At 40.3% G+C, this 13,769-nt stretch overlaps 1 protein-coding gene across 1 annotated transcript; it reads left to right on the top strand.

Moving 5' to 3' along the window:
• Positions 1 to 451: 451 nt before the first annotated feature.
• On the top strand, positions 452 to 13,469 carry LOC135463373 (sphingomyelin phosphodiesterase-like). The gene is made up of 10 exons (XM_064740632.1): positions 452 to 580; positions 932 to 1,055; positions 3,760 to 3,866; positions 5,779 to 5,948; positions 8,341 to 8,445; positions 9,882 to 9,962; positions 10,086 to 10,173; positions 11,229 to 11,311; positions 12,428 to 12,620; positions 13,371 to 13,469. The coding sequence occupies exons 1-10, from the start codon at positions 452 to 454 to the stop codon at positions 13,467 to 13,469; spliced, it is 1,179 nt and encodes a 392-aa protein (XP_064596702.1).
• Positions 13,470 to 13,769: the final 300 nt, after the last annotated feature.

Genomic DNA, 13,769 nt, shown 5'->3' with positions numbered 1-13,769 from the left:
CTAACAATACTTTAATATATACATACATTCCCATTGTCTGTATCTAAAGTATCCACTTCATAAGACCTGAAACAATTTTATTGATGCATGCAGATTAAATAGTTCGACAATTAAGAACAGCAGCAATGAGGTTAAGTCGAAACAAGCCCACGTGCGTCCCACACGTGGGACGCGGTGATGTAGATCGAGTGTAGAATGCGGTAAATGCGCTGTAAAGAGTTTGTAACACATAGTCCAGGCGAAACGTAGGAGGGTTGTTATATGAGCTGATATTTGTAGCCTTTCTGGTGCAGTTTTATAAAAAATCTATATTTTCTTTGCCTTAGCTGTACGTTTCAAACTTCAGTTATAATATTAACGTTTCATAAATGAAATATAACTACTGAGAACAAAACAACTGATAGTATCATCGTTTATTAGACTGCAATCGTCATCAATCTCAATCGTCTATATGAGTTGCCAGGATCAGCCTAATGGGACGACGGCATTGCTGTCATACTCTTTACAGATTCAGATCGCTGCCACCACTAGTACATTTTGTTCAGGAATCTTGCAAAACGCCAGGGTCACTGCGGTTACGGTGACGAGACAGGAAGTTATGTTGAAAATACAAAAACTCATTCTCAAGCTTTGGATCTATTTGTACTTGCTAAACATGCATTCTCTTTATCTAACTGACATTTGTTACAATGTTGTTGATGAATGCTGATTATAGTTCCATCAAAAGACAAAATTATCCGTTGACAGTGCCCGTGATGTAAAGCAAGAGTAGTGAGCAGCACATGCGCTGTATGCGTTGTTGTTGTTGTTTGTTTTTATTGTTCTTGATCGTGCTATACATTTTTTGGAAATGCACATGTGTTGCATCTTGACATTACACTTTGTTAATTAATATCTTGTTTTCTCTAGTTTCTTTGATTGCTTACTTTAGCCAGGTGCTCCTAAAATAAGGATTCTGCAAATAACGGACATCCACCTTGATCTGGAGTATGGGGAAGGCCTAAACACAAATTGTGGGGAGCCGATCTGCTGCCGGACCGGAAATGGACCTCCCAGTAAGTCCAATGATAACCTAATTACATTAGGTTATTGCCATCTTAATGGATCGTTGTATACCTTATCCGAAAATGCGTGCGCCTCTAAAGCATGGTCCATAAAGCCCAATTCTTTGCCTGTATTTAAGTTTGTGATAAAAAATTCCGAAAATCAGAAATACATAACATGATTCATTCAGTGATAAAAATTCTTTAAAAAAACAGCATGGTTCCTCTATGACAAAAACTGATTAAGACAAAGCACCAAAGAAATTAGAATAATTCCCTTATATAGTTTATTTTGCCTTTAACTGATATCTTGATGAAAAAGGGAATCTTAAATCTCTAGAATCTGAGATTATTAAAATATTGGTTTATTTAAGAAGGCAAATTTAGATTGTACCAGCACCTGAACATAACTTGAATTTAAAGGTAGGCCTACGTGGGAAAGATCTCCAGCAACCTACAGATGGTCGTGGATTTCCTCCGGCCTCTGACCATAATGCTAGCCATCAGGTATAAATGAAACACTGAAGAGTACGACGTGAAACACCAATGAAATAAATAAATAAATAAATAAATGAACTTAAATGCAAGGCACACTTCCGAATAAGCTTTAGATTAAATCTGTTGTGTATTTCTTTTAGAGAGTCGCCGATATACAGCTGTCTGAATACTCGCTACCAAACTTGCCTTTAGTCAGTGACATGTAACAACCCAAGTTCTACACATGGATCTGTTTGAAGTTCATATTTTTGGTAGGAAAATGAAGTTAGAAAATAAATGAATTTTACTTTATCTCTTGAAGCATATGATGTCACGGCAGTATAGTTTCAGATGTGGATGTTAGGAAATTAAAGCGATCTAGTTACCAGCAGAGAAGGTAGTGTTGGCTGTGTTATTACATGGAGTTTGTTCAAACCGCTTGTTGGTACAACCACTGTAAAACAAATAACTCTCCACGCCCATTGTCCAGCATGCAACGTCGTTTTGAATAATTATGACGTCACCCGAGGAAATGAATTTTTGGTGTCTAAATTAAGCTTATGAAGTTTAACAGTATGAATTAGAAAAAGTATTCTAACTGAATTTTCTATGTAAGGACGTCCAATGTATCAATGTGTAGAGCTTGCATTGTTACGGGACGCTGGTTAAAGGCAATTTTGGTAGCGTCTATGACTGATTTTACAGTCAGCTGAATGTAGATGACTGTTTAACGGAAATAGACTGGTAACAAAAAGGTTTGCTTCTACGATGATAGTTTTTTTTTTTTCGTGTTACATCACCTGTAATACAACATTGCTACCCACTGTACTTAAAAGTAAGTGAGTGCTTGATGTTTAACGTGGTACTTAACAATTTTTCAGTCATATGACGACGAAGGAGTCCTTAGGGTACATGTACGTGTAATGTGCCTCCTTGTTGCAGGGCGGATTTCCACCGATCTTTGATCTAGTGCTGCTCACTGAGACGCCTTACCGAAGGCAAGTAAGCCGCCCAGCCCGAGCCATTATACTGATACGGGTCGACCAGTCGTTGCACTATCCCCTTTATGCTGCAAGACCAAGCGAGGAAGTAACGGCTTCCTCTTTTAAAGTTTTAGGTGTGACTCGACCCAGGATTGACCCTGGATCTACCGTTCCCCAAGCGACCGTCCTTAAGATGAAAACCATGCAAAAACTATTCGTAAAAAAATTCGATCCCATGTTTTCAGGTCAAGAGATATTGGTAACCACTTGAATCAAAATTCCACGCTTGATTTAATATTTGAAGGTCTCCAATCTTAAAACTCAAACAGGACTATCTGAAGATACGTTTGAAGTTGTATTTATTTGTTGTTTGTGATTAGGGTTTAAAGGAATGCTCAAAAACATTTCAGTTATACGACGGTGGTGATGTTTCTAGATAGATTTCTTTATTTATTTCATTGGTGTTCGACGCCGTCCTCAAGAATATTTCACTAACACGACACCGGGCAGCATTATGGTGGGAGAAAACCGTGCAGAGCCCGGGGAAAACCCACGACCATCCGCAGGTTTTTCTGGATAGAGGATACGGTGTTGACATAACACATTAACACGGTTCCAACTGATTCGGTAGCAGTGCATGATGTATTAAGAAATCTGAAAAATACATGTTTCACTGACAGTTTCCTACCACGATGATGCTGGCCGCCGTCGTATAAGAGAAATATTCTTGTGTACGGCGTAATTGTGTAATGAAATAAATATACCAGGGTTCTGATCTGATCCCTGCGCATTGTTTTTATTCTGTTTACTTGTTTCGGCGATTAATAAATGTCATGACAACGCAGCATTTAGAATAATTCTACACCAAAGATCGTGTAAAGTGTGGCAATTGCACTATACTCTTTTACCCGATTCTGCTTATGCCATGATGCTACGAGACGTGTAGTTTACCATTATATAAGCATTTACATGAACAGTTAAAAAAAACCTGTCAGAGATAAATTGGCAAGAGGCCGTGTTTCACTGGTTTTCGCTGTATGACCATGTTCCAACCATCACACTGTCCATGTTCCAACCATCACACTGTCGTCACTGTTCTGGTTTATAGTCTCCATGGAGTAGCCTTTTATATCACCTTTACAACCACATTCGCCAATATTTTACACGATCCCAAAAAACACGATAAAACAGAAGTGATTGCTTAACCAGTCATTTGCCAGTCTTAACCGTCTTAATGTGTCATCTACTGTTATCAGAGCCAGGGGACACAGGGGCGGGCAGATGGGGTGACTACAGAAGCTGTGACTTGCCACTGCGAACACTGGAGAATATGCTACAGTACCTGTCCACCATTCAAGATCAGGTACAGTGCTTTCGTGAAGAACAAGTATGGAGATTCAAAATATCTGCCAGTAAAACCCGACCAAAGCAGATTCTTCATATGACAAACCTCGACAAGTGTCATTGATATTACAATGCTCACCTTTTGAAGGTGCTATCGATATAGCGATTACACTTTCATGTCTCCTGCGAATTACCTCCCTTGTCACACGAGGACAGCTACGACCTAGCGCGAGATTAGTTTTTCTGCGTGAAACTACGAAAAATGGAACTTTGCCTATTGAAGTTTGCATTGTCAGATTCTCTCAGTACACTGACAGCTATTTCTAGGTAACGGAATGTAGAAAAACATGACATCAACTATTGGCAGTCGCAGGAATGCATGTGAAGACATCAGGCCTTAAATGAGGTAGATATTCTTCAGCTTAGGTAGACAGAGTTTTCGTAGAAGCTGCCTGTACAGTGTTGACGGATGAACATGCATTTCAAGGATTATAAAATTCCCTTATACTTAAACTTATAAAAGTCTGTCATCAAGGCAGGTATGGAACTTCGATACTCTCCTTTGGAGGGGTCCCTCCTAACCACAGCTTGTTCTCAAAAACCCATCAATTCATTTGACTCCAAGGGAGGTAACTCTGTAGGGTCCTATTTAATATTTGTCTTCGACTTTCGAGGAAATGAGATGTAACTCATTGAGTAAAGTGTCCCAAAAGACACACGAGTTTTGGACACTGTTCGTAGAGGCCCTTTTGTTAATTACCTTGCACGTGACCGTTTGTACAATCTAAAGTTTTTTGAAGAGCTTTCGTCATCCATCACTGTGGCGTGCATGTCCGTACATGCTTACCCAAGATCAGGGGATTATTCCAGGCATTCTGGTTTGACCCTGCCACAAAATTGTTCGCTTTCGAATATTTATTTATTTTATTGGAGTTTTACGCCGTGATCAAGAATATTTCACTTATAGGACGATGGCGAGCATTTTGGTGGGGTTTATTTACTTGTTTATTTCATTGGTGTTTTACACCGTACTCAAGAATATTTCACTTATATGATGACGGCCAGCATTGTGGTAGGAGGAAACCGGGCACAGCCTGGGGGAAACCCACGACCAACCGCAAGTTACTGACAGACCTTCCCACGTACGGCCGGAGAAAAAGCCAGCATGAGCTGGATTTGAACTCACAGCGAGCGCATTGGTGAGAGGCTCCTGGGTCATTAAGCTGCTCTAGCGCGCTAATTAAACCATCTGAACCACTAGGTCACAAGACCAGATAACTTTTTTGCGGGTCAGACAGTGAAATTTTTTTGCATGCACACACTGTTTATATCCTCGTTATAATTTTTTTAATTGAGGTGGGGGGGGGGGGAGGGGAGGGAGTCGATAACCTAGCTGATTAGCGCGACAGCGTAGAACAGTGTCTCAGGATATTAGCACTATAACATAACCACATATGGCAAGATGAAACCCTGCCATATGCTGCTGTTATACTGGCATATATAGATATCGCAGTAACATGCAGCATCTTAAAAGAAAAGAAATGTTTCAAACCCACTTGCTTGTCATTCATTTACAAACAAGAACCATAACAATACCCTTCACAGATGAAGTAATATCACATTTGTTTTTTACTCTTTTTTATAATTTATATTATGTCAACTCTCACAACAATCTTTGTTTTGCAAAGATCTGTTTTGATCACATTTGTAATTCTTCCTTATATATAATATATATATATATATATATATATATATATATATATATAGAGAGAGAGAGAGAGAGAGAGAGAGAGAGAGAGAGAGAGAGAGAGAGAGAGAGAGAGAGAGAGAGAGAGAGAGAGAGAGAGAGAGAGTGAGAGAGAGAGAGAGATAGATAGATAGATAGATAGATTTGGATAGATTTTTTGATTTCTTTCTTCTTATCCACGCAGTTTGACTTGGTATACTGGACAGGCGATCTCCCAGCTCACAACGTGTGGAATCAAACTCGCGCTGATCAGCTACATCTACTGGACCTCTTCACAAAGATGTACCGACAGTATCTACCTCACAAGCCGCTTTTCCCGTGTGTCGGCAACCACGAGAGCGCACCCGTAAACAGGTATAGGCCAGTCCTTTACAAGAACAGACCACATATAGGGTCTACACAAAGTGCGCAATTTTGAAAACGATTGATAAAGTAAATTCTTAAGTAAATACCGTTTGGATAATAATACCACCTATGAGCTTAGTTATCTTTCTATTTTACCAACGTGTTATCTAAAATATCCCAAACATGATTTTCAAGATTTTGTTTACACTTTATTGTGAATAAAATGTGAATGAAGATTGTGGTCCTACAGTTGATGACTTCCTCGCCGGCCGTACGTGGGAAGGTCTGCCGGCAACCTGCGGATGGTCGTGGGTTTCCCCCGGGCTGTGCCAGGTTTCCACCCATCATAATGCTATAATGCTCGTATAAGTGGAATATTCTTGAGTACGGCGTAAAACACCAATGAAATAAATAAATAAATAAATCCTACAGTAGACATTTGGTCCATATTGTACAAGCTGACGCCTAGTCACGTGACCAATTCAGTTTAGCTGCTCAACATTCTCTGATTGCTGTAAATCCGCGTTTCTGAACACTTAGAGCATATCTAAGAATTGATGACGTCACTATACTTCGGCCTGTTTAATATGGCTCCAAAATGTCCAGTAAATAGAACGTCAGTGGATTTGGATTTCTCACGGGGTCCAACCCCAAATTCTCCTCACATAGCCTTTTTGGATTTTATTCCATGTAAAAATGCATCCTCCCTCCACTCCCTACAAAAAAAAGCACTCACCCCACACCCCAACAACCTGGCAGCCATATTTGGAATGTGCATGAATTGCTTTTCAAATGATGCATAATTTATTCAAATCAGCACTCTATTTAGCCGCCAGGGGGCCTCCGTGGCTCAGTCGGTTAGCGCGCTAGCGCAGCGTAATGGCCCAGAAGTCTCTCACCAATGCGGTCGCTGTGAGTTCAAGTCCAGCTCATGCTGGCTTCCTCTCCGGTCTTAAGTGGGAAGGTCTGCCGGCAACCTGCGGATGGTCGTGGGTTTCCCCTGGGCTCTGCCCGGTTTCCTCCCACCATAATGCTGGCCGCCGTCGTATAAGTGAAATATTCTTGAGTACGGCGTAAAACACCAATCAAATGAATAAATAAATCTATCTTTCTTCACTCTATGTGAAACAGGCGCTAAGGAAGCATGGGCAATACATGGTCATAAATTTCGAATTAAATGATGGGAAAAAGTCTGCAGAAGAATTGTGTTGTCATTGCTGATTGTAAATACTGTCCACCAGCCCAAGGTCAATTTGATTAGCTCAGTTGGTTAGCGCGCTAGCGCAGCGCAATGACCCAGGAGCCTCTCACCAATGCGGTCGCTGTGAGTTCAAGTCCAGTTTATGCTGGCTTCCTCTCCGGCCGTACGTGGGAAGGTCTGACAGCAACCTACGGATGGTCGTGGGTTTCCCCCGGGCTCTGCCCGATTTTTTCTCACTATAATTCTGGCCGCCGTTGTATGTAAGTGAAATATTCTTGAGTACGGCGTAAAACACCAATCAAATAAATAAATAAATAAATCAGCAAACAGCTGTTGCCTTGCAAAAAATCCCGATGATAGCCAAATAGAGGTCGAAATATTTATATTTGCCAACAATGCATTTTAAGTGTTTTCTCGGAGTTTCCTGCCTACTCTACTATTGTTAATTGGTGGATCTAATGTGGAATATTTGCCCTATTGATTTCGTCATCACAATTTCTTATATAACTCTACTACCCCGTTTCACACGGGCAAAGTTAAGCTGGTTTAACTTGACAAAGTGGCTTTGAGCCAGTTTGACGTCGCCCATGTGAATGCAAAGTGGGGGCATTTAATCGGGTTTATTTGCTCCAGCTAGCGACGTGGCATTAAGCCAGTTTCAGAGCTTAAGCGGGTTTATCAGTGTCGTGCGAACGGTAACTGGTTTAAATGCCACGGCTACGTGGAGGTCAGGCTGACGTCGTAATTATTAAACCGGCTTAAATGTGACGTTGTGAAGCATAAAACCGGCTTTACCACATCATCGTGTGAATGCACGCATTCTCACACTGGCTTCGATTTAAACCAGTTCAGATTTGATCCGGTTTAAATTTTGCCCGTGTGAACGGGGTATATGTTTTGTATTACATAAACGGTTGAAAGAAAAGTTATACTTGTACGTGTATTGCTTATAATTTACCTCTAAGTTGGAGAAGCTCGTTATAGATTCGGGCATAATTATATGTACTCTGTTACTACGGTATTGAAATGAAACTCATATTTTTATTGTTTATAAATTAAGAATATATTACACATAAGGCATCAGAATGTGAATATGCCATAGAAATGATATGTTTATATGGGAAACATGTAGGGCAGGCTTCCCATACTTGAATACAAAACGTAATGGGTTCTATCAATGCATGCTGTTTTTTGCAACAGCTACCCGCCTCCCTTCATCACGGGAGATAACTCTATTCAGTGGTTGTATGAGCGGTTTGTTTCATCGTGGGGACTTCCTTCATCAACGGCACAGGACGTTCTCAGGTTTGATTAATTAAAATTAAGATATTGAGTAATGATGTATAGCATCTCCCAAAATGCCCTTAGTATGATGCTAAACAGCAAATCGAATAAGGCAATAATAAAAAAAATAAATAACATCAATTGAAATATTTGGAATCCAGTGTATTTTCGTGACAAAGTTACCTTTAAAATAAAAGTGATTTAAATGGTGGAAGATTTTGTGACACAAACATATGACAAGGCTTAGCCTACATCTGGTTGTTAAATTTATTTTGTCACATATACGTATATTCAAACATGTAGTCACGAATTTCAGTAAGCGAAGACCCTAATGCTAAAATTATCGGTCAACGAGCGACCGGAAACCGGCTTTAGGTGGATGGGATGTGAGTACGTCAGATCCTTTGTCAGGCACCTGACCAATGAGGTCGCAGGTTCGAATCCAGCTTTCGCGAGTTCGGCAGCGAGTTTGAATCAGCACCTGTATCAGATATCTGGCGAATCTAGAGGCTTTGTCAGGATGGATTCTGCCGTTCATAAACATGGTAGCCACATCTTATACATGGGAATATTCAAAAACCTTATTCGATCTAGAAATGTTCTCTAAAAGCATTGTGCAGCATCTGTAGTACAAGTACACATTAACTGTAACAAATTTGCACAGGGACATTAATGTGTAGCTTGTATACACCATCTTTATGTACCTACACTTTTAATCTGTACCGAATTGTGTAGCCTTGATACAGTTGCGGCAATGGTGGTTGTGGGTCCTTTTGGTTGCGAGTGTTTGTGATGGTTACAGGTGTTTGTGGTTGTAGGTTTTTGTGGTTGTTGGTCTTGGTAGAACTTGCCAATTGCCATCACCTTATAGTAAACCTGGTTCTCTGAGCCATAGTTTGTATGGGGATAGCCGGAGGCAGGCTTTGATAGGGAGCCGATAAAAAATACTTACCTCTCCATAAATATTTATCATCGTGTTTATCAAACTTACTCTGTACAGAGCTTTTATTAAGGATAACAGGCCCCGGGATCACGATGCTTAAGAAATTTTGACATAAGTCAAAATTTCAATCATTAAATTTGGTATCTTCCTTTCCGTTATTTTAGCTGACATTTGTTGTATAAAATATGCCGTCAAGCAATATTTTGTCCTGGTTACGTAAGAAATAACAATTTTAGATTAATCTGAAATTTTAACTTAAGTTTATTAGCAAAAAGCCTAATTATGTTTCCAAAAATTGTATCGGCAACAAGAAATCATATCATATCTCGAGAAAACATCGCACTCAGATCATTTACTGAAAAGAGTGTGTCCATATCCGATATAAGCCAAAGACAAAGAGAAGTAAAAAATTATAAGTAAGCAAGTTTTCTGACTACTTTTTTCACTGTAAATGCCATTTTTGTGCTCTGTAATTCTGTCCGTGTGTATGCTCACAGTCAATTTAAACTTTCAGGGGAGGATACTACACCGTCTCGCCATATCCGGGCTTACGAGTTGTCTCCCTTAACAATAACTACTGTAACAACATGAACTGGTATGTGAATCTTGTTCTGATTCAGTTAAATTCCCCGTTTATAAGATTTAAATTGCAATGTACTCTTAGTACGTCTGTCAAGCAACGCCATCCCAACCGTTCATTGTATTTGTGTACATGCAGGTGGGTTCTACTTAACACGACTGACCCGGCCGGAGAACTGTCCTGGCTTGTGGACGTCCTCACTCGGGCCGAACGGAACCATGAAAAGGTATTGCTCCTTAGGTATGCTCAGTCGATCAGGCTATCATGAGTCTGCCACGTGGGTGGGATGGTTATTTAGGGTGGGTGAGGATCGTTGGTGCTAATTAAATATGATCTTTTTTTCTTCCTGGAAAGCACGTAAATTCAAAAAATTAATCTGTTGATTTGAACAGAAAGTCTATTGTCTGAGTGATGGTAGAATGTATTACTGTTCTTCTAGTTATTGCTGTGGCATATTTAACATAAAATCTTGTTAGTCTAATGGAATCTTTATGTTGAATTCATAGAATATGTGTGTCATATTTAACAGAATTGCAGTAAGCAGAATACATTCTAGCCTCACTAAGCAACAACAGGCTTTTATGTTGAAGTTAACAGATTAATTTTTGGAGTGTAATCAAGTCTGTCTCCATGCGTGAAATGCCTAAAAGCAAATGTCCTAACACTAAGCTTAGGAACGTAATGAAAAAAATTTCGACTTCCAAATCTGTTGTAGCGGGCATATCCCCCTGATATATATTGTTTGGTTTTGTATGTAATACTTTCTTCGTGTTCATTTGTCTCTGTGTTCATCCAGTAAAAACATATAGAAAGGATGCACTAAACATCATATACCAATCCTCGTGTCTTGGTCTGTACCACACGACACCACCAAGCAAGAATTGACGTGTTCTTTATTAAGGGGAACAATGTTGGACGGGCGTATAAAGTATATGTCGACATATGTAGCTGAAAACGTGAAACATGGTGATCTCATGGTGTTTGAGTATAAAACGTTCGCCGGTTTAATCGCCTTACGCGTTGGCCTCTTCCCAGCCGGTTTGGCCTTAAGCAGTGAGGTCACAGGTTCGAATTCTGCTGTTGGTATTTCGGTTGCGGATTTTAATCAGCGCTTTTGTCAGGATTCTGGCGTACAGTAAGTGTGTGTTTCTTCTATCTCTAAACCTGACTGCCGTCGAATAAGTGGAAAATTCCACAGCAAAGCGTTAAATCCTACTAAACCAAAAGAAAAAATACAACAAAATAAAATAAAATAAATGAATATTGTTTATCATCATGCAGGTGCATATTCTGAGTCACATTCCCACGGGGTCGGGCGACTGCCTTCAAGCCTGGAGCTGGAGCTATTACGATATCATCAACAGGTAAGTGATGTCATCCCGTATTATGTCGTATTCATGTATGTGGGCTATATATGGGTATTTATATCGTATGCATGTATGTAGGCTATATATGGGTATTTATGTCGTATGCATGTATGTGGGCTATATATGAGTATTTATGTCGTTTGCATGTATGTAGGCTATTAATGAGTATTTATGTCGTATGCATATAAGTCATTGCGTGTGTACGTTCACTGTGTCTTCTTGTGTCAGGGAGAGTCCATGTCGTCAACCCCAAGACACCAGACATAACACCCCACCCAGTCACATTATACTAGCACGGAGTCAACCAGTCCTGTTTCCTTGCTCTAACCTCTCAGTGTTTTGAGCGCCAAGCGAGGCGTCAACAAATATCATTTTCTGTGTCTTTGGTATGACCCGACCCGGGTTTGATTCCATGTAGGTCATCCGACTTCAAGGCGGTCGACCTAACGGTATTGCGTTGTATTGCGCATGACGTGACGTCAGACGTGACGTAAGCCTGGAAGGTTAGCAGGCTTTTATCGAAAGTTGACAAGTGAGGTGAATGGTCGATTGCAGTTCTCACTGATATGTCTGCGGCTTTTCATCATTAGGTGCGCTGGATATTACACATATTATATGATACGAAGCGATGACACGGTGACACGAAATCCTGACACATTGGATACAAATCAACGGTACAGCGACCATCTCTTCGTAGCGCCATGCCATCTGCAAATTAATTCCAAAAATTGTGCTGTCGAATAAGCGACACACGGAAAGTCACTCTTTCGTCAAAGAACAAAATGCCGAGGGGCCGTTAAGACGTTAATACTAAACGATGCTACGATCCAAGTTGATGTTCAGGAATACATTGATGGTATAGTAGAAACTGAGGGTCCAAAAATTTGATGGAAGATTAACACATATTACCGTGTAAACACGTACTAGAAGGAATTATATTTCTATTATTCAGTTTCCTACGAAGAAAGATCGCGATTTGTAATTATAGGTTTTATAAATTCATTTTCGCACCAAAAAATATACATGTATGTCAGGAGAGACTATCTGGCTCATCCACCTGAAAGTTTGCTTTAATGTCCCAATTAAAACTGACTTTCGTTGTTTTTCTTTTAGGTTTGAAAGCACGGTGACAGCGCAGTTTTTCGGGCACTCACATTCAGACCATTACGCCATATTTTACGATAGCGTGAATTTCACGCGACCGGTGAGCATTCTGTACATAGGAGGCGCCGTCACCCCTCAAAACGACATGAATCCGGGATTTCGGATCTACACAGCGGACGGAAACTACAGCGGCAGCTCCTGGGTAAAGATGCCATTTAACTCACAAGCGAGGATTTACAATGTCACGGATACGTGTGCACTTATAAATACCTACGTGATCATTTTGTGTGCTCTGTGCTTTGTGATGCGCTTCCGAAGTACACATCTTTTGCGTGTATAATGGCAAGAGATATCGGCTACCATATGTAAACAGAAAACCATATCTTTTCCGGCACATTGACTCAGGAGCCTCTCACCAATTCGGTCGCTATGATTTCAAGTCCAGCTCATGCTGGTTTCCTCTCCGGCCGTACGTGGGGATGTTTGCTAGTAACCTGTGAATGGTCGTGGGTTTCTCCCGGGCTCTACCCGGTTTCCTCCTACCATTATGGCGATCGCCGTCGTATAAGTGACATATTAAGTAAAAAATTACAATCAAATAAATAAATCCAAATTTTCAAGTAAAAGTTTTTGCAAAATAATCTATACTTGTTCAAGGCCAAGTTTGGACATGCGCCCTATGGGACACCGCTTCGAGTAGTTCCGCACCCTACAAGTTGAATGCGGTCTCTGTGGTCTTGCTACTTTTTAAATGGTTCACCCCCAAATATTTCTTACCCACGAATCTACAATTTGATTCACTTCTATCTGGATTTCATAGTCTTTATGTACGAAAAAATATATTTCTTGTACACATTTAGAATAAATATTTATATTCAGTTAAATGACATCCGCAATAGTTGTATTTAATATTTGCTCAGTTTATGAACTCTTCCTGTAACTGATGTTCCAGCAAATGTTGGACCACACAAATTACATTCTGAATCTAACCGAAGCAAACAACGGTGGGGCGGTGAGATGGCAGAAAGAATACTCAGCTAAGGTAACGTAAAGTTTATTTCACTTAATACTAACTAAAAGGCACTCTTAGGCGCAAACGGCTATAAAGGCACAACCCTTCCACTCAAAACAAAGGCGCATACAATATTAGGTATGTGTGTCCTACACGGCAAAACTTAACTGTCTGAGTCTTGGTCCAGGGTCAAGCTGTGCGCAAATCCCATCCAAATCCGTGAGCAGCTAGTACCGTAATGCTGACAGACAGACAGGCAAAATGCAAACATTTAAACGAGGTGGCAAAGAAACAAAACAAGACAAAAACCTAATTTTTGGGGGGTGAAAAATGCATAAT

Source organism: Liolophura sinensis, chromosome 3 (assembly GCF_032854445.1).
Source record: "Liolophura sinensis isolate JHLJ2023 chromosome 3, CUHK_Ljap_v2, whole genome shotgun sequence".
Classification (NCBI taxonomy): domain Eukaryota; kingdom Metazoa; phylum Mollusca; class Polyplacophora; order Chitonida; family Chitonidae; genus Liolophura; species Liolophura sinensis.
Note: the sequence above shows the minus strand (reverse complement) of the source record. Positions and strands in the feature narration are given on the sequence as shown.

Bases quoted from the DNA above. Each gene is read 5' to 3' on its own strand.
- LOC135463373 (XM_064740632.1), top strand. From the start codon at position 452: ATGAGTTGCCAGGATCAGCCTAATGGGACGACGGCATTGCTGTCATAC. The intron at 3,867-5,778 runs GTACAGTGCTTT...TTATCCACGCAG, and splicing joins TGTCCACCATTCAAGATCAG to TTTGACTTGGTATACTGGAC. The intron at 5,949-8,340 runs GTATAGGCCAGT...TTTTTGCAACAG, and splicing joins GAGAGCGCACCCGTAAACAG to CTACCCGCCTCCCTTCATCA.